We start from the raw sequence: 21,164 nt of genomic DNA, 5'->3' as shown, positions 1-21,164 counted from the left end.
CCTTTCTTGATTAATGTTTTTAATGTATAACTACACTGTGCAACTTCTTCTGAACTTAAAAAATTCACACCTAACTTCCTGGTGCGCTCAGAACGGAGTTTTCAGTAAAACTGAACCTTTAGTGTGTGCCTTATATTAAACCTTGTTTAGATCCATAAACTAGCTGCTTATCTGCTTTGCCTTATCTGCAGGACAGGGATGGGTACACTTCATGGGAGAGAAAGGGAAGAAATTATGGCTTTAAAAACAGCAGCTTGTCTTGCAGAGGGGAGACTCAGGAATCAGCTTTGTACTCCAGTGGTTACTTGAAATGAATGCTCCAACGTGCTGCTAAAATCTTTTGTGTATGTTGCTTAAGTATGTAAGGATCTGCACTTGATTTTATTTATTCATATAGTATTTTACTATGGGATTTGTAAGCCTTAAGCACTCAAGTGTTTTGCAGTCCCACCCTTGATCTGTATCTTGGACTGCAGTGTATTGTTTGGACTTACCTACGGTAGACCTGTACATTATAGCACACGTACTGACATTGGTTATACCACATCTCAGGAGGGAACGAGCATAAAACAGTGGGGATACAGCTAACCCTCTGCCTCCCAACCTTACTGTCAAGCCTGTCTTGAGTAAGCTGGTGGTAAACTGTCCATGTCTTTCCTTCCTTCCTCGATGTGTTGTGCCGTTTTCTCCTGCCAGCTCAATGCTGAAGTTCACAGACTTAGCGGAGCAGTCCAGCCGCCACTGGGACAGCCTGCACCCATCGCTGGTGCCGCTGTGGCAAACTGAAGTAGCATAAGGCCAGCTCTGCTCTGCAGCCCCACTGGGGCAGGCACTGTTTCCTCCTTCATCCCAAACAAAATGGAGACAGCTGAAATTTTTTATCATTGGCAGCACTCAGTGAGTAGGATCAGCTACTGCTAAAGAGAACTCTGTAAATGTCCACAGTGCCTTGTTGCCTGAAAATACCCAGACATTTTAGGAATGTATTGTCTTTGGACTAAGGTAGGCTTTGTTTGTTTTCTAGACTTATTGAGAAATCAAGTAAGTACACAAAAGTTTCAGGTAAATGTTCATAGGCCTGCTGTGGTAATGTAGCTAGGCCTCCGTGCAGTGAGGAAAGGAATGTCCCTGGGTTGCTGTGTGCTTTCCACAGTGGCTGTTGCTCCCCTCTGACACAGCTGAGCTGAGCTGGAGATGAAGACAGCCTGCTCTGGTTAGAAAGTTGAAATGCTTCAGGTAGAAAGTGATCTTCTGGGGAACTGGGGACCAGGCCACATTTTCTGAATCTCTGGCCCATTCTTGCAACAGGGCAGCTATTCACCATCCCTCAGCTGAGGCTGGAGCAACCTTTTAAATGTTCATTAGAAAATCCTCAATAGTTTCACTGAGATGGGCACTATTTATTCAATAATAAGCACAGATAACCACTGTTGCTGTAAGTTGTTTGTCTAAGTTATGATTCTCTGAGGGACATATTACAGGATTAGCAAAATAGATAGCATGGTAGAAATGGGTTCATCATAAACTGACCCTACTACTAATTGCAGAGCTATGGCATAGTTCCCCAAGCATCCACTCTGGAAAAAACTGGGATCTAGCCATATAGTGTAAGCATGATGTGAATTTTGGAGTTCATTGTTCATATTTCCCTTTAAGATGACTAACTTTCCCCATTCACCATTTGCACACCCCTTGCCTGCTCCCCTTCCTCCCCAAATTACTGTGCAGTAACTGTAGTTCAGCAGCTATGGGTTGGAATTCAAGCTTGTGACTAATATTTCTAAGGAGTTTTTGAAGAAAGTAATTCTTCAATCAGATTTACTGTTTTTTACTGATATTTCCAGTTTGAATTTTTACTGAAGATGCAATTTTAGTTTCAAGATTTTCCTTAGTGAATAGTGAAATGCTAAATTGGTAGCTGATTTTTTTGTGATCTTTCAAATAAAGGAAAAAAAAAAGATTATATTTTAACATTTTTAGTAATGTCCTTAGAGCCTTTGATATGTTACTTTTCCAGGTTTGTTAAGAAAATCCTCATCTTGCACACTGTGAATAAAAAACACTGAAATATTTTGTGAGGATAATTCTATCATCTCCACAGACTGATTCAGTGGTGTGCATGTGACTGTTTAACATTTGGCTACACGTGTAAGCGAGGAAAAGTGTAGCAAAAAAATTAAGTTTTAGAAGGTGGTGGTAACACATCAGTCTCTCAACCATCTGTACAGATGTTGAACTTCTTGTTCTGAAATCCAGACTAACAAAGGCAGCTCCTCTCAGAGTTGTTCTTTTTCCACCCATAGTTCTCTGCAACAGTAGCCTGTATCATCTGCAATGGGATGTCTGTAACTGTTCATGGGCTACTATTGTTATTTCACATAAACACACTGCAGTAACCTTCTGTCAGATAATGCTTATTGTTATTGCCTCCAAAAAGTATAATTCAAATATACAATATTTATGCCTGTAATCAGTTATTTGAAAAATTCAAAATAATGAAATACTGAGGTTTTGAAAGGTTTTTTGTTGTTCCAGAAATATACACAGGCTGAAATTTGAACTTGATATGTAAAGACAGTGAGGGCTGCTGTAACTGTATATTCTTCCTGTATTCCGCCATGATGATAATGAATCAGGGTTGACTGCCATGGTCAATGTTAAATGGAGTTCTTTGCCATTATGTGTTAATGAGATTAAAAGAGATTAGATCACTGCCCTAAAGGCTACAAGATTGCAGTTCATGGGAATGAAAATCAAGGCTGGTGATGCTGCTTTTTCCCAGCACTTACTAAATTGGTTGAATTTAGGTGAAGTTTGTTACTGTGAAAAATCCCAGGGAGATCGGAAATACAGTGTTACCTGGAAAGAAGCATAATGACAACTGTCTGGCACAGATTTCTTTTATTTATTTATTTACTTTTAAAGCTTCAAAGCTCCCACAGTCTTCATTGAATAGCAGTCCCTGAGAAAGGCTTAGATAAAATCTGGTTAAGGAATTTAGCATTTCCTTCTCAGAAATCTGAAATAAAGAACACCTTTCTGGACCATTCCTCTCCTGAAGTGTGATTGATGGGTGCAGAACTGTTTGAGGATGTGATATCTTTCTTATTCAATTGGATATTTGTTTCCTTTGTTTCTTTCGCATTTAGCTAAAAGATATCTCAGTGAAGGCTGATTGTGGAGGTGGCAGCAAAACCTCACCTTGGCTTCTTTTGTGTCAGTATCTTTTTTTCAGTATTTTTGTGAGGAAGGGTAAGAGCTGGTTGTAACTGCATGAGGAGAGAGACAATGACTTTTTTACTGAGGCAGGTGAGATACCAGTTCAGAGGAGGTCATAGGTATTAGTGGACTACTTAGTGCCCTTTGCTTTTAATGAAACTTCTCTAGCTGCAAGAGCCAGCAACATCACGCATCTGGGGAGACAGCCACACAAAAAAGCATGCTTCTTCAGTCTATGTGGAAGCAATATAGAGGGGCTCTGTAATCAATGCTTGTTTCCCCCTCCTTACTGAAATGGTAGCTACAAAGAAAAGAAACCATTCCCTCCTTTTTAAATAAACACACCGAGAATTATGTCTATCTTGGTTCAAACTCGGGTCTGATATTGGCCAGCATAAGAGACACCTGAATGACAGGTGATATCAGAGGTGGAAATAACTGACAACATTCAAATAGTCTGTGTGCTAAGTGTGTAAACTCTTTGGTTTCCTTCAATGATGCAAAGTTAGAACTAGAGCAGTGAGAGATCATAGAGAAAAGCAGCTGTCATTGCATCGTTGCTTTATTGCTTTGAAAGCAAATGACCATAAATAAATGCTCTGGTGAGAACAAATGTTTTGAACTACATCTCTTTTTTTATTGCAAAACAATTGTTACAGAAATTTCAGAAAGTTCTACTGTAGTAATTGCCAACTTCTGCTTTTTATTACATATCTAAACACAGTCTAAAAGTGCATTGTGAATCCAGTAGACCTTTGGAAAGGACTGTTTTCCCTAGTGATATACATTTAGACAAATCATACTTGAAAAGCTTCATATTAGTAGGAATTTTTTTAAAATGACATTTTAATCATTTTTCTCCCTTTATAAATGATTGTTACACACTTACAAATGATAGCCCAAATAATAAACGATTAAATAGCTATTAGTATAGTATATTGCAAACACTGTTCCAGACAGCAGTAGCAGCATATAGACTCTCCTCATGTACAACAACTGCAGTGGTGGAAGAATGATGTAACTTCAATACAATTTACTCTTATGCAGGCATAATATTGTATTTCACAGCCAATTCCCATTTCTGTCCCTTCCCTCTCCCTACCAAATACTAAAATAAGCAAGAGTTATCACTTCCCTGCAGCAGAAACAGCAGCAATTTCATAATCAAACATTTTTTCCTAATAGCTTTTTGAAATAAGTACTGAGTGGCTCTACAAGAGATCTGAAAGCATACAGCAAAAATTAAAAGGTCAGAGACTGTTTCACAACCAGTCTGGCTCAATGACTGTCATTAGACTTCCCACTTCATGATGATTTTAGGATAATCTGTGCCATGACTCAAAGTAATATAGCATTAGAAAAGCAGAATAAATCCATCCTCTGACAAAAGTCAGAGTCCATTGAAATCACTGGATTTGCTGCAGATTCGCATCAGCATCAGTAAGACCATAACTGTAATCAATCTTGGAGATGACAAGCCTGTGTAACTTGTAGTGTTCACCCTGTGATTGTCTATAAAGCAGGAAAACTCTCACTGGGGTGCAGAAATTCAGCCCCTCCACATTCAACAGTACTGCTTTTACGCCAGTGTGTGGCCAGGCCAGTGAATACCGTCTAGTGGAATGAAGGGTTTCATTAGGTAAGCACACCCCCCCAACACTTCTGTTCAGTTTGGACTGTGCTGTCGTTTGAGGTGCATGAGGGAAAATTCATGCTAGAAAGCTTTCAATTTCTTTTGAAGAAGGTGATCTATACCTGGTATCTTTTAACAGAACTGAAAATGTGGCCTTTGTTGAAACAATTGTGCAGATTTGTGCAAAAATGCAAATATATTATTAATTTTAAGCAGGGGAGAGACATCACAATTACTTAAGTATTCCTAGGGAATCCAGAAATGACCAGCTCACATTTTCCCTTCTAGTTTTTATCAGATCCTCTTGAGTATATAACCTGAGCAACATAACAAGACATTTATGCTTGTTTTGAAAATTTGCACCACAAGTTTACAGAGAATTTTGTTTCACTGGCTCACTCTAAGTTAATACCTTTGACAACTTCTGCTCTCAGGACAGACACTTGTTTGCTCTGACTGCAGTCATTGGACTAAGGCTGTGTGCTGCTACCAGCACTTTTTTTGAGCAGTTATGTGTAGTTGCATTTTCCATGCTGACAGTTTCTAAGAAGCAAATCATTTTCTTCTCATACAAAAAATATACCTAACTAAGATATTTATCCCCTGACAAAAGGCTATCCATTCCACAAAAGATACAAATAATTTTTTTTACCAAAAAATCTATAAATGGAAAATGAAAGAAAAAAAAAAAAAGCAATCTGTGTCTGGAACCCAGAGGGATTTCCTCATGTGTATGAATGGATATTTTGGTTTTTTATTATATTTTCAAATTATCCCCTCACTGCCATTTGTTAACTGGCACTTGTGCTAAGAACAATAATGTAGCACCTTATCTCTTCCAAAAAAAGAGAGAGCCAAATGTCTGAGCACTGCTGTAGGTTCGCATTTTGTGTTGAGTATTTCAATTTCATAAAATACAATTGTCATTTAAAAATAATAATAAAAATCACTTACTTTGCTAAAGATCAAACATAATGGAAATAATGTAAACATCCAAAGCTTGAATTCATTCCTAACTGGATTCATCTTTACAGGCAGGCAATAGCAAAATGTTAAATCTCATAGTAGTCCGAAAGAACTCATGGAACAATGCATGCATTTTCATTGACACAAAAAAAGACTGGACTCTAAGGAAGAGAAACTACTTCAGTCATATCACACGTTATTGTGAAAGAATAATGTGCTATAATCAAATACCTAGGACAAGTGTATATACCCCAACTGTAGAATAGCATCACTTAAACCGGAAACAACAGAATGGGTACTATAGGAAAATATTTATAAAATACTGTACACCGCTTCCTCAGTGGGCCAGCATATGTAAACAAACAGCTAAGTTCAGTTGAGTTTCAAAATATTATTAAAGTTCATTTATCTTTTATTCTTTTGCATAACATGCCAGTTCGTCTTTCACACTATCACAACTCACCTGTCACAGCCCACAGTGGCTCATTAGAGGTTTATACATCAGCTCATAGAGACATTTAAGTGGAGCTACACAGACAATGTGTGAAACATACCAAACTTACACGCTGTGACCAGAAATGCATATTCCATATGTAAGCTAATAATTGGATAGTGGAACTTAATGCTTGATGCAACATGTGCTATTTTATTGAATGTTACAGATTTACAAACAAGACCTTATAATGCGATATTAAAACTGTCCTGTAACGTTCACTAATATTACCACATGTCACAACTATACTGGTTTATATATGGGAGATATGTATATATGTGTGTATATATATCTATTTCATAAGCTATCCTTTGATACAGAATATGTTATATGGTACATGCTATAGCTACATGATGATGGATGGTAAGACTTCTACTCTCACTAAATGGTCATAATATTGGGAGTGGGAAATCTGGCCCCATTGCAAGGAATGGGTTTTTACCATCAAATTCAAAAAGGAGCAGTTTGATGCAATGTGTAAAAACCAGGTGAAGATAAAATAATCTAGCATCCATCATAATATATTCTATAGACATCACATTGTAGAATAAATGGGAAACATTCAGGAAAAGTAGTGTTCTGACATCTTGCAATCACACTTTTAACATCTGAATTTACATTTTATATATAATGGCAAATTTTAAGAGGTAAATAAAGTGTCCTGTTTCATTTTACCTGGAATGTGTGCTCCAGATCAATAAAGTGCTGTATCCTAAACATTTATACAGCTTCTGGGTTTGGCAAATTCCTTTACCCTGACAAGCTAAGCAATGAAATCTACCCTAGAGGAGAGCCCTATGCCTTGAACTAATTCACTAAGCGCTGTTGAGGAATTTCTAATGATCTGAAGTTCCTCTAGAGTAGGCCAGTGATACAGTGAAGGTGGAAGAGTCCATGAACAGTTTTAGCAGACATTCGTAAAAGGAACAAAGAAAACAAAGTGAGAATATCCCCCTCTACTCACCAAGGATAGATAGATTTGGAGAAGCCTTAGGAAAAGGCTGCTAACAAAAGTTGGCACATTTGAAGCAGATTGTTAAACACAAGTTCTTTTGCCCCGGGCATTTTGCTATTGTTCAACAATCAGCCTGTCTCAAGCATGCTTCATAATGCACAGAAAGGTTTCTGACCTTTCTCGGTGTTGCCATGTGACCATAATGCTACACATGGACTGCAAGGCAATTGCATAAACACGGTGTCTTGGTGGAGTTTAGCTCATTGAAAGCCTGATCAAATAGAAGAAAGCAAGGAACACGTTGGTGCAGGAAGTATGAAACACATTGTGCTTAAAGTCTCCATGCTGCATTTCTGTATTTCCTGAACTTTCCAACGTAGTGACTCAGTAACTAAATATTTTCACCTTCTTTGCCTCTTTTCTTGAGGCTGATGATTATTTTTATGTCTGGATTTGTTGCCTTTCAGACTTAGCTCTCATACAGTGCTCAGAGTCTCCCTGGGTGAGATCCCCATGAGAAAACATCAGCCTGCATTGTCAAAGCTGCCTTAGAGATTTGGAAAATAACTCCCATTTAAATAATGGAAAGTACATACCCCACTTGTATGTGTTCATTTTTAATAACAAAAAGGAGCTGGTTCTACACAGATGTTGGTCATTGTAGAGATGTTTTAGTTTTTAATAGCACTAGCTTCAACTCTTCACAAGCTTAAAAGTTGTGCCTTCAAGGATGTGAAATTTTGATCCAGTTGCAGTTTACGCTTTTCCACCCTTTTCCTATCTTCTGCATACCTTTCCACCTGTGACCACCGTGATATCTTCTCAAGAGAAGTTTGAAACTCTAGCTGATATTGTGGACCCTTGGAATGTGGGTGGGGTCAGAGAAGTTATGCCTTCAACCAAACCCCATAACGGCATTACCGTTTGGATATACTTTCTCTTACTAAAATGCATGTTGTGTGATATGCTGCTGAACGGTGGAAGCCTAGTCACAACTGATGGCTTTTGCTGTTTACAGACACCCGCAATTTCACTTTGGTTCTTTAACTTACCTTAAAAGCATATATACTTTTTAGTGTTTTCCAGTCCTCTGCCAAGAACATTTTCCTTTAAACAACTTCAGTCTGATTGCATTAATCTGGATTCAGACTGCTGGACAGAACTTGTATACTTTGAAATGTTCAAATATGGCCATGTCCACACGAAAAAAAAAAAAAAAAAGGGTGTATATTTTAAGGTGAGGGAATGATGTGAAAAATCGGCAGCTCAAATGGAACAGTAAGAAGTACTTGGTAGCAGCCTGGTAGATAAATCTCCGCAATTTGTATACATAATTAAATGGAGCAGAGAGAACCCGACAATATTACTGTGCTCTGCTCTGATCACCCTGTTCTTACTGTTCCATTGCATCCTGTGATTTAGTGAGACAACACATTGATGACAAATGTGGTAAAAAAATATACTATTCCGCTTAATTACATTCATCCTGAGCTTGCTCAGCTGTGCTAGAATGCCTGTTTTATACAGGAAATCACCTGATATTTTAACATAAATTCTTCTTCCATTTAAGTTGCAGTACAAAAGGCATTTCATTTCCCTTTCAGCTCTTGAAAATATAAACTTTTTGTGGCACTAGAAGTTGATACAAAAAGAGACAAGTGAAAGTTGTTGTCTTGTTCATCCTTCTTCATTTCCACAAGTGTGAGATGCAAGGGATTTGGGAGACTTTAGGTTTGTTTGCTGCCAGTTCCTACAGAAATAACAAATGCCTTTCATCAGTCAGTACAATGGTGAAACAGATGAAAAAGAAGTCGTGACTGAAGTTTAGAACATCTAATTTGTACATCTCTTTTTGCCAGTTAATTCCTGCAACCTAAAAACTTGAATGATTATCAAAGATCCTACGATGCTTTCTAATAAAAGGCAGATTTCTGAACCTACTCATTTATATCTTGTGACTTCATAAAGGGGGCTTGTTATTCCTGTTGTTTACCGAAGTCTTTGTAAAGCTTTCATCCCTCCCTTTTTCCTTAAGTGCAAATGTCAACTGGGTCAAGATGCAGTAACTCAGTGGGCAATGCTGAGACTGACAATGTGCTCCCTTGACCGGTGGCTAATGCCAACTGGAGTTGACACAGGGTGATGTGAGGTTTTTTATAATTCTGCTAAGAAAAATGGACTGGAGAGCAGATGACCCTTAGACTGCTGGTAAACTTTGTCTAGGCCTAGCTGTGCTTGCTTTCAAAGCTGCGGAAGGCTCCCGTTCTTGACAGTCTCCTCATGGACAGGTTGTCCCCTCTGCTCTCTGGCCTCGAGGACTTACTCCTCTGGAAGGGGTTTCGTAGGCCTGTTGCATTTCGCTGTCTGTCAAGTTTGTCGCTGATAGAGTAGCTCTTCCGTGTGTGCTGTGCATACAACATGTTGGACTCCTCTGCGGAGTAGCTGTTGGCCCTCTCTATTTTTGGAAGTGGGATGCTGTTGGCCAGAGTTCTTGTAGCAGTGCTGTCTTGAGGAGATAAGGGGATCCCCTTCTTGTCTTTGGCCTCGGTATCCTCATGATCAGAGCTTGGGTGGCTTAGTTCAGCTTCTCTCTCTGGGTGGCAGCATCCCAAGTCCTCCACTTTGCCTCCGAGACTTCCAGGGAAACTGGCCCTCTCTGCGATTGCCTGGGGAGCGCTCACACACCTTGTGTCTATGCAGTCCGTAATACTTGTGTACTCTGCTGTTTTGACTGGGATGCCAAGGCTGCTGAAGTAGCTTCGAGATGGAGAGAACATAAAACTGTGAGATTTCACAATTGGCGTTTCCTCCAGAATAAATGGAGTTGTAGCCAGATAACGACTGCTTTTAGATCGTTCTAAAGCATGATACAAAGGAGGATCTGAATCCCAGGGGATTTGGCAATCTGTGATTTGGGAGTAGTCTGAAGAAAATGCTCTTGTTTCTATTCCAGAGGTTTCTTCGTAATCAAGACTCCTGCCAGAAATTTTTTCGCCAGGTGGACTGCTAATGTACGCACTGTTAGCTAAAATGGAAGAGGCTATGTGGGCCTGCAGAGCTGCATCTCCAGTACCAAGAATATTTATGGAGCTGTCAAGAGGCTCTGTGTCAGAATGCATCTCATCCATGGCAGAAACGTAGATGTCTATACAAGATGAAGGCCTTCTGGAGTCTGGGGCAATTGACAAAGTGCTGGTAGGGGCTAAGGGAATCTTTCCTTCTTTTGCTATTGAGTGGGAACTGATAGCCCGATGCAGGCTTGGCGATCTTTCCTTAAAAATGCTTTCAAACTTTTCCAACCCACACTTGTCCTTCATATTTGTTGCATAGAAAGAGTGGCTTCGCATGCGGGGCGTGATCGTAGGAGACGTTGGGGACATGGACTCCTCTCCCGCGGGATCTATGCTCTCTTGAAGCTTGTAAGTGTTCCCTTCCTGACTGTTGAAGCTACTCTGCCTCACAATGTAGGCTGCATCAGTACAGTCGGATGAGGTCCTGGATCGTATCTTGGTTGTCTCACCTCTCTCTATGCCAGTCAGTTTTTCTAAGGCAGTCACCATTCGTCCCATCATGTCTTCCAGCTGAGCAAGCCTGATGTCAACGGTCTGCAGAGAGGCCTTCATGCAATGTTCTCGCTCATTTACTTCTTCCAGTCGCATGGCCATGTTCTCTACCCTTAAAAAAGTGAAGAATGAAACAGGTTAATTTCTACAAAGCAGTGATGTTCAGCTAATAGGTCACCAAAACAAATGGAAACAAATAGGTCTTAAAATTCAAAGCCTGTCTACACCACCTTATCTGCTTCAAAACCCTTACTCAGGGAGGTTCAGCAACCAGGGGTATCTGCTTCGTAACACAGAGGGAGTTTTGGGTGTCCCTTATCCCAAGGACAGGGGTTATTACAGAAATGTTACTATGATTTGCTGCCAAAACTTCTAATTAGGTTGCTATGAATGAATAACTTAGGGCAGATGCCATGTGATGTCCCTAAGATTGCTCCATTACTGTGATTGTGCTTTGGGTAGTCTATGTTAATAGTTTAGGGATTGAAATTATGGATTAGCTACCTATCGTAATATAGAAATAACATTAATATAAATATTAATTATTATAAAGCACATTATAAGATATTTAATACATAACTATTATATGTAATAACAGATCATAGGATATAAATATTAATATAAATATTAATAAAATCAATATAATATAAAGAAAATTAGATTAAAATATTAATAGGTAATTGAATAACTGAATCTAATTTAAACTTCAGTATATCTGTCCTACAGTGTTGATCTGTTTAATTTTAAAATGTTTTCACCTTTAAGGTGAATTGTTTACTAATTTATGCCAGTGACTTTCAACCACTTCAGTTTGCTGTCTTCTAAAACATCTCTACTGAAGGATTTATACGGAGTCTTCTAATTTAACACAATGAAATTGCCTTTAGCATATATGAAATTTCTTCTCATAATTATTTTCTCTGGTTGTAGTCCCTATGGCAGACCAGTGACCTCCATTATCTGCCAAAGAAGAAATACATTTATGTAGTTATCTTTGTCTGATTTTTAAGGTTAGAATTCTGGCTTTCCCCAGTCCTGTAGACACTGAAAAATGAACAGAGAAGCAACAAATACTAAATGGCAGGATTTCCACACTCTTCACAAGTCTCTTACTCTCTGCCTGGCAGTGCAATTCATACAGCTTAACAGGTGTCCTGCTAATGATAGCCAGGATTTCTGATAAGATAAATAGGATCTACTACTAATAGTTGAATTTCCAACAGGATCAGTGACCTGGAACTGGCGACACCATAAACACTCTTACTCGCCCAGAAGAAACCAGATGTTAGCAATGAATGCTTACTGAGCAGCATTAACACCTTGGTAATTAATGCACAAATAGCTGGTGAAAAACTGAGGCCTGGCTGCCTCATGGTGATAAGCAACAGCAACTTGCCTGCACAAGAGAGGAAAAGGAGGAGTATGACACCACTCCCTACAGCACGTCTCACATTCCTGTGAAATACGGGCTTTTCCTGTTGAAGATCATGAAATTTGAAAGCATAAGCACAGCAAATCAAATGTATTGCTGTCATCAGACTTCAACAGATGAATGATCAAGTAATCACTGCTAAGAAATGGACTGGTAGTTTCAAAAAACATCATTCTACTCATCATTTAGGCACCAGTTTACCTCTAGTTCTACCAGCTTCTCCAACAAAACATATTAACGTCATTGCAAGCACAGGGTATAATTCTACAGTGAGAGTGCAGTTTATATGGGAAGCAGTTGAATTTTCTCTCATGGTATTAGTTGTCTGAACTGCTATTTTGTAAGAATAATTATATTTTGAAATATTTATCAGCTAATAATTGAGTACCTTGTTGCACATTCATATTCTGTAACAACTGCTCCAAGATGATGAACAGATATAACAAAACAATTTTAGGGCTGTCAGACATATGGATCAGTCTGACAAACCTGGATTTCTGGATTTTACTTGAGAATGCTCAGATTATGACCAATAAAAAACATTTACCCCAGCAATGGTTACCCAAGAACTAGAATGAATTCGTAATATTCTGTGAAGCTAACTGGACTGTCTTGTTTGTTTCCTTGTTTGTTTTTTTCTCCCTTTGTTTCCCGCCCCCCCCCCCCTTGCTTTGAGAGATGTACACAAGTGAAATAACTTTTAATACAAATATAGCCAGTTGAATTATTGCACTTAGTTCTATATTTATATCTGGAATATGAATAGAACTGTCCATAGTGAGATAAGTTTTGCATCCTGCATTCACATGAGGGCTGTGCCATGCTACTGAACACAACTGATGCATCCCGAGAAGAATCTAGAGTCACACCTTGCTGGTACACATTCATGTATTTGTCCTGTCTTCTCTTGAACATGAGCTATTAGCTACTGCCAGAGGCAGAGAATGTAAAACTGGTGGTACTGCTGGCCAAGATGAAGAGAGACTTTTGAGTTACATGATCTGTTGGTTGCTATGGAATTAATGTGATTGCATTGACAGTAGTGGGAAATTTATATAGAAACTCCACAAGGTACAGATAGTGCAGTCTGGGTTCAGAAACCAGGGGTAACCAGAGACGTGCACTGGTAACCTAACAGTATGCACATGTATTTACATTGGATGGACCCTGACTATATAATTTTATTCACAAAAATACAGCTTGAGTGATGATGATCTCCAAATCCAAAGATATTAGCTTAATTTAGTCAGCTTTCGTTACATTAAAAAAAAAATATTGATCTTTTAATTTGTGATATACTTTTATATTAATTTGATGTTCAGTTCTGTAATCTTTCATCACACAGAACAGCACCATGCTCTGGGAGGAATCCTACTAGAAACATGATAAAAATCACATCATCCAAACGCTGTGGATATAAGAGGATATGCTCTGGAGAAATACAGTCATAATCTGGTCCTTAAAATGTTGTACAAAGTGAATTTTTCTGTCTTCCTGTATTGTTGGATGATCTTGCACTCAGTGAATAGACAGCTAGAGCTGCATTTTCTTCAGGAATAGTTTTGAGTTAAAGCACTATTTCAAAACAAGAATGCCCAAGTTTTGCTTTGGATTTTCCCCCTGTGTGTATTGGAGGTCATATAAACCTTCTGGCAAATCTTACAGTAGCCATGTATGATGTCTCCATTGCACCTGTGTTTTTCCTTACAGCAAGATTTATCCAGTGCATGAAAAAGCGCCAAGCTATCGTAACAGATGGGAATGAGAATAGAAAAAGAGGAGACTACATGTAAAACGTGCATAAAGGGTGTTCTGCTGAAGCTCGTACATTTCTAATAGTGAAAAAACCATGGACTATCCGAGGACAGTAATTGGGAAAAAAAAAAAGGGTCAGAACTGGGAACCTGGCAAACATTTTATATTACCCGTGACAAGCCATTTTAATTATGGTTTGGGAGATGATGGCTTTTGCTGGCATTCATTTTGGTTATATTTATTTTTAACCTTTGCACATCAGTTCATCAACAGTTTAATTGAAGTAATGGTTTAATGGGAGTAAGCCACTCTTTTCAGAAGTAGATCTCTTAATTGAATGCTAGAATGAGGTTCACAAGTCCCTTTGTGGATCAATATCCATTGTTAAGGCACCATTTATACTTCAAGATCCTTTTCAACTGCTGCAAAGACTGTAGACACTTAAAGTCACTTACAGGGCCATCCACCTGGCTTGTTACAGGTAACTGCAGAGTGGTTTTATTTAAATAAAACATAGACAGCAGTTCCCAAGCCTGTAACAGGCTATTGGTACTTTGCCTGACATCTTTTGGTAAAGCATTGCTGATGCAAGCAGCCAGCCAATTTTCACAGGTGTGGTGGTTTCTGCTTGATAAGGGTGTTGGGTTGTCTTGGCTGCATTCCCATCTGGTGCCTAAAACCACTTACTCTTTGTGACCACAGAGAGATGCTTCAACCAGATTACTGCTTTTCAAATACTGTTAGGATGTGACCCTGCTCCCCTTGAAATCAACAAGAGGTTTTGCATTGGGTTTGAAAGAGTCAAGATCTGTCCATATGGAAAAAATGGCTACTGAAAAGGTTGTTTTAGTGGCTTCTTGCCAGATCAAGAGAAATAGTGCAGGTTTTTTTGATCATAAAAGCAAGCCTCTGTGCTGGTCAAAAACCTGAAATTTTCACAGTGATTAGAAAGGAAGGCTCTCCAGGAGAGGCTGTGATTCTTCTGCTGCAATAAAGTGAATTTGTCCAATTTTGCTTTCCTCACAGGTCTCCAGGAGATACACCAAGATTTGCCTAACCTGATAAATGCAGTTACAGCTTTGCACTACTTTGTATTTTTCTGCTTAATCAATCACTTCCTCTGATGTGTATCACTAACCTGATGCTGCTTCCATATGCTTGTGTGAGATCTTGGCTAGTGAGCTACTCCACCAAGTTACTCAGTACTTGGGGTCAGGGAAGGACAAAGATCAAGTGTCATTTCATGCTTTTAATTTCTGAATGTGAAAGGATCCGGTAAAGGAGAGATTCTGTGTGGTGACACCAGATCTGGTCACCTCTGTGGTGTTCCTTGTTACAAGTATGGCGACTGCTGAACCAAGACGGGCCCCACAGGATGCCAGTGAACTATTCCAAGGTGAGTATAAACTGCAGCTTGTTGTAGGTGAGCCAGACAAGATGCTGTGGTCCTGACCCAGCACAGACACTGACTGCTTATTTGAAGTCGTTCATTTACACCCAGGCCGATGTAGCAAGAAACAGGTTCCTTTTGTTTTCCTGAGCTCCAAACCTGCCTCTGGGACCCAGCTAGGCTGAGCCTCAAAGCAAGGCTCTGTTCACAACTCTGATTTCCCTTGAAGTGCTAGTCCCCTACTCCCTTTTCCAGGCATACTGTGCTTTGCATCTGTGGTGTCCAGCTATTCTTTCTCTGTGCAGAATCTGGGGCACTATGATAAATCCTGATGCAAGTACAAGTTGCTCAAGCGAGAGGTAAGCATACCACAGACATGTGGAGGAGAGGGAAGGCAGTGAGCAATCCAGGTCCAAGTGCATGTGTGTCACACAAGGCTTGTCCAGGCCTTCCTTCTCTTTAACCCTAACAGTGTCCTCAGCTTCCTGCAAATGGAAGGTCTTCAGGGGGTACTTCACTCACACCTGCAGGGCTTTCTGGTTCAATTTTACACCATATAAAACCGAGTTAATTGGACAGATATTAACCTGATATCTCATGGCTACAATGTAGGTATAATTTGGTATAGTAGTAGCTTGGTCTACCACTAGGGGCTAATGACTGGACATTGGAAGGGAAGCTGCAGGTTTGCATCTTCTCTGTTTTCTTTGCTTTACATCTTGTTAATTGCACGAAGACATCTCTATATAGAAACTACAAAGTGCAAACCTGGATTTCAAATATTTGAATGTTCCACAGATTAGGAAAAAGAAGTTTGATGTTTTAGATAACACTTCAAAGGATACTTTCCTGGCCATAACTGCAGGCAAAATGACAGACCTGGGCATCCAGTTTCTAAAGTGCATGTTACTTAAGACACTTAGATAGCCCTGATTCCTCAAACATCTTTGAAGTATCCCTCAGATCCTTGAAGTATTTGCACTTACCTTGTATGGCAAAACATTGCAGTTGGTTTGGCAAGAAGAGAGCTCTTAAGAGATGAGAACTGCATTCACCTGAGATTTCATTGCTGCAAGTCCTAGTAGTGTGCTTGGCTCTGGGAGCAGCCTCTGTACCTCATGGGTCACTACCTGGGTCTCCCTTACAGAACTAGGGCATGCTGGTTTTCACATTACACTGTTGGCTAAGGTAAATGGATTTGTAAAGAACTATTTCTCTGTGGGGCTTATGTGCTTGTCTTCACTTAGGATTCATAATCATGAACTTTCTTCTGGAACGAGGTGCTTTAAGCCATCCATTTAAAGAGATAAGGGCTCTTTTCCTATAAAAAAGGGCCAGCACAGAGTGCAAATGCAGACTGTTACGTATTAATTTTCAAGGATTTACAGCACTTGCCTAATGTAGGGTAGTCCCAGCTGGATTACTTCTTAGTTACAGAGGTCTGAAACATGCTTTTCTTGACCACCAAAAGGAAACCTATGCCCAAACAGAGATTTGAACCTGCATCTACGATTTTCAGGTTTGTTCTCTGACCACTGGACTATCAGAACACAAGAAAAAAGGGCATGCAGTTGGACCACAGACCAATTCATCCCACTGTCTCTGTTTGAAGCATATGTAATTCTTCCTCCCTTATATTTACCAGTCTCTAAACATTTTTTGCTCAGGAACTTTATCGGCTCAAGATGATCTCTGTATTACAGGATTTCTCTCCCATAAGCTTGTCTAGTCTTTATTTGAATCCCTGTAGACTTCTAGCTAACATCATCAGCTTCTTTTAGAACTCATCAAGTTTCAAGAATTTTCTCTGTTCCACTGCTTAATGAAAAAAAATCATCTATTTTTGTTGATTTTGAACCTGGGCTCTGGCTAGGTTAATCTCTTGCTCCCCTGTATCTTTTTCTGGGAGAGACAGCAAATGATTGATTTCTACTCACCCTCTTCTTTCACTCATAATTATGTAGAACTCTGTCATCTCATTCCCCATTTATCTCTTCCAGACCAAGTACAGCTGGATTACTTGGCCATTCTTTACAAGGAAGCCATCCCATGCCTTACCATATTTCCCCTCTAATATTCTTTTCTAAAATATGCATTTTAGGAGTGCTGTTTTCAGTAATGTAGATGACTAAAGAATATTGTATCTGCTAATCCTGCTCTGGGATAGATTAATTTCAAAACCAAAGTAAAAACACGTTTCCTTGCCTACAGAAAACATATTTGAGGCATAGCTGCTTCAGGGCCAGTGCTACAAGATTAGGTATAAGGAGAACAGTGTAATCAATTACAATGACAAGTCACCTGACCTCTGTTACTCAAGTTAAAGTGGAGTATTCAGGGACTGGACTATTCAGTGGTTCATAAGCTTTATGAATATCTGACAGGATATTGACCTAAAATTTTTTATGGTAACAGTTCTATGAATCAAACAACAAACTCTGTCCTTAAAATTTAACTCTGTTACTCAGCTGCTGTATGATGAAAGCATATAAGCACCACGACAGATGAAGAGACATGAATTTTTAGGACCGATGAATTTGAAGACTGGCAGCTTCCACTAAATTAATGTATTACCTTTGTCCTCTGTGCATTTCACTGCTGTAGGTGAAATGTCTAGTTACTTTTAAATTAATGTCAAGATCCCTGTTCGCTATGAAACTAGCTTACCTAGCAAGGCTATTCTGAAACAAGGCTAGCTCTTTATCTGAATGACTAGCAGGTCAGTGCTAAAGCCATAGTATTCACTGAGAAACTCTCATTGACTCTCCCATTGTGTTCTAAACACTTGCTCCCTGAAGTTCTGCTTTAAGAACTGAAATGCAAGAATGATTTGTGTTTCTCACTACATCAGTTGTGTTCTAAAGCAACTGGTTAAAGGATTCATGTTTTCCAAACTTTGAGGAACATTTGCTTTAGGAAAAAAAAAAAAAAGAAATTCACTACTTTTTATCACTCCACTTTTTAGTTAAGACTTATTAAAAAATACCTTAAATGATTCTCTTTTCAAGAAAAAGAAAGGAAGGATGAGAATGGCAGCAGAAACATATTTCCAGATCGATTTATGAAAGAACAAACAATAAAAATGCACCTTTCTGAAGTGACACGAATTCTTTCATCATTGGAGGAATTGAATCTGTCATCCTTTTCTCTAAAATATTCTTCTATGCACTGCTCTTCAAAATCATGGACTTTTTTCAGTTCATCCTCAGTTATGAAAAGTTCTGTGGAAACAATGGAAAAATGTGAATCTGGCAAAAAATTAACATGTGACATTAACTACATTCTTCCTATTTGGAATTCATGGACTAAACTTTCAAAACCAGGCTTCAAATTTATCTGGCATTTTGGTATGAAAGCAGATAGATGCAGCTAATTACCAGATTAGTGGCTTCAATTATATATATTATTCTGGATACAGAAACACTTAAGCAGGCAAATGCTGAGCAAACATGAATGTGTTTTGAATGCATGAGATCTAAACACAGCTGCTGTCAGGTCCTGAAGCCAAAGACCACCTGCAACCTCATACAAAAATAATCAAATTAGCAGACTTCTAGGAAAGGTGTCTGGGAGTACTGAGGGTCTATTTGACATGGCAAGAGCTGGTATCTGGAGGCCACAGCAAAGTCTGTGGCAGTCAGTGTGAGTGAGTGGGAGGGGAGCGACATGGTTGCACTTGCATCTCCAGTGCCACCACATGGCTCCAGCTCCTTCCTCATAGAGAAGTGGGCTGTGGCATGGGACAATGTTGGGAAAAGATGCACATTTCTTAGCTCCCTGCCTCTGGCATATATACTGGGGGAGGTGGAGATCTACTTTGAAGAACTGATAAGAGAAGAGGAGACAAAGTGTTATCAAAATAATCTGACAGGTTTTCCATCATGCTTATGGGAGTTCATATTAAAGTGTTTGGACAAACTACTCCCCCAGTTCGAGTCAGTGTCAAGGAGAGAACATGTGTCTAAAAAATAATTACTTCTCACCATCTCTCAGTTTATCTAGGCAAAAAGTGTGTTGGGGGTAAGTATGTGCTGTTTGCTCAAAAAGCAGGAACGCTATTCCTGTATTTTCAGAAATAAAACTTAGATCTGGAAGTGTGATGGACTATAAGAAGAATTCCAGCAATAACAGACCTCTGACAACAGTAAAACAATTGCCTTTGCTTTGAAGGAACAAAGGGGGGAACAACCCCTCAGAATCCCAGAAAACCATAGCCCCATTAATGCTCTGAGGAGAGCTAAGAGTTTGGCAGTGCAGGTAGAACTAACTGATTCAGGTAAGATTTTTGCAGTGAAAAGCAGTTCTCTGCTGGAAATGTCATCAAGGCGCTGGACGTAGCCTTCATTCGTGTCAAACGCTAGATATTACCAAGGGCATTGGAAAGTCCCACTCTAAATTGTCTAAGGCTTACTTAATCCATAGTCTCTCTCATCTGGGTCACTTTCATGCTTCCGCCATCTGCAGCAGAGGTGTTGGAATATCATAGTCATATGGCTGAAAATGATCAGAGGCGGTGGGAGAACAGGTCTTTCATGAAATGTCATGATTAGTTGATATCTTTGAAACTTCCAGACTTGGTTGGATATGGATTTGACTTCAAAAAATGTATTGCTAGAAGGCAAGAAGAGGAAAATAACAGCAGATTAAAATGGTTTTGGGTACTTTGCTGAAGATGATGTGACAGCACCTTAACTGGACACATTTCACTAACAGCGGCAAATATTTCCTTGTTGCAAAAAGAGGAAGAAGAACAAAAGAAATGAGTAAGTTTGTGCTTCAGCAAAGCACATTGGCAATCAGCCATTTCAAAGTATCTTACTACTGTGTTTGTCTGCTCTGTACGACCGCTGAGTCTTACAACAACCCAGTGAGACAGGAAAGTATTTTTATTCTTGTTTTCCATATTGAAAGTGACTGATGCCATAACTGAACTTCAAATTTTTTGGCTTCTTTGCCCTGATTCAGATCGGGTCTCTGTCCTTGTAAATGAGACCATGTGAAGAACTTGGCATCTCCCTCATTCCCTGGAGACAAGCTACTGCCTCTTTCCCTCTCACCCTCGCATCCTCTGAAAATGGGTCACAGGCAAAGTCTTCATCTTAGCAGCCTTCTTGGCTGTGAATAATGTCTATCCCCTGCCCCGTCCATACTTCGCAATGTCTCACTCACTTGAAAACAGCAATGAGGAGGTTCACCAAAAGGATGTTTGCAACCAAGAGGTAACAGGCCATGATGGCAGGAACGATCCATGCTCCTGTCTTGCAGGGAGGTAGCTGGATTATTTTGCCGTCTTCTCTGGTTTCGTTTTGACCACAAGGAGCTGGGAATAGAAATGAAAAAAAAAAAAAAAAAAAAAAAAGTGCAAAATGGGAACGAATCTTGTTTTTTCAGTGGTTTTTTAAAGACATATTTATATATTTATAAAAGCCCGCTTGCCAAAGCAGTATCTTCCAAGTAACAGTAGCATTGATGCTCCCCTCAAGAAGTTTGCACTTGCTATCACAGATTTTTACAAGCTGCAGTTCTTGTTATTTTGAGTTATTTGACATGAATATCAAGATATTTCCCTCAGAAATTGCAGAAGACATGCCTGGTGTGAGTAAGCCGCCTGGTTGCATACAACTAAAATATCATGGTATTCTGGTAGTAATTAGTGGCTGTGCAAATAAAATGATCAAAATGTTTAATCCTGCAAAAAAGCTCATGTGTTTTATTTTTAATGGTAAAAGCTTGGTCTTTTTTGATTGGTGGAGAGGGA

General features: G+C 39.3%; 1 protein-coding gene across 1 annotated transcript in view; it reads right to left on the bottom strand.

Moving 5' to 3' along the window:
* Positions 1-3,840: 3,840 nt before the first annotated feature.
* The window catches only part of TRPM3 (transient receptor potential cation channel subfamily M member 3), a 286,239-nt gene continuing 268,915 nt past the window's right edge, over positions 3,841-21,164 (bottom strand). Inside the window, exons 23-26 of the mRNA XM_027800386.2 lie at positions 20,576-20,726; positions 19,818-20,017; positions 18,495-18,627; positions 3,841-10,941 (exon numbers count right to left, since the gene is read on the bottom strand). Coding sequence (XP_027656187.2) covers positions 9,492-10,941; positions 18,495-18,627; positions 19,818-20,017; positions 20,576-20,726 — 1,934 coding nt within the window. The 3' untranslated portion in view covers positions 3,841-9,491. The remainder of the gene's footprint in view (positions 10,942-18,494; positions 18,628-19,817; positions 20,018-20,575; positions 20,727-21,164) is intronic.

The sequence above is a fragment of the Falco cherrug genome, chromosome Z, assembly GCF_023634085.1.
Source record: "Falco cherrug isolate bFalChe1 chromosome Z, bFalChe1.pri, whole genome shotgun sequence".
NCBI classification, from domain to species: domain Eukaryota; kingdom Metazoa; phylum Chordata; class Aves; order Falconiformes; family Falconidae; genus Falco; species Falco cherrug.
Note: the sequence above shows the minus strand (reverse complement) of the source record. Positions and strands in the feature narration are given on the sequence as shown.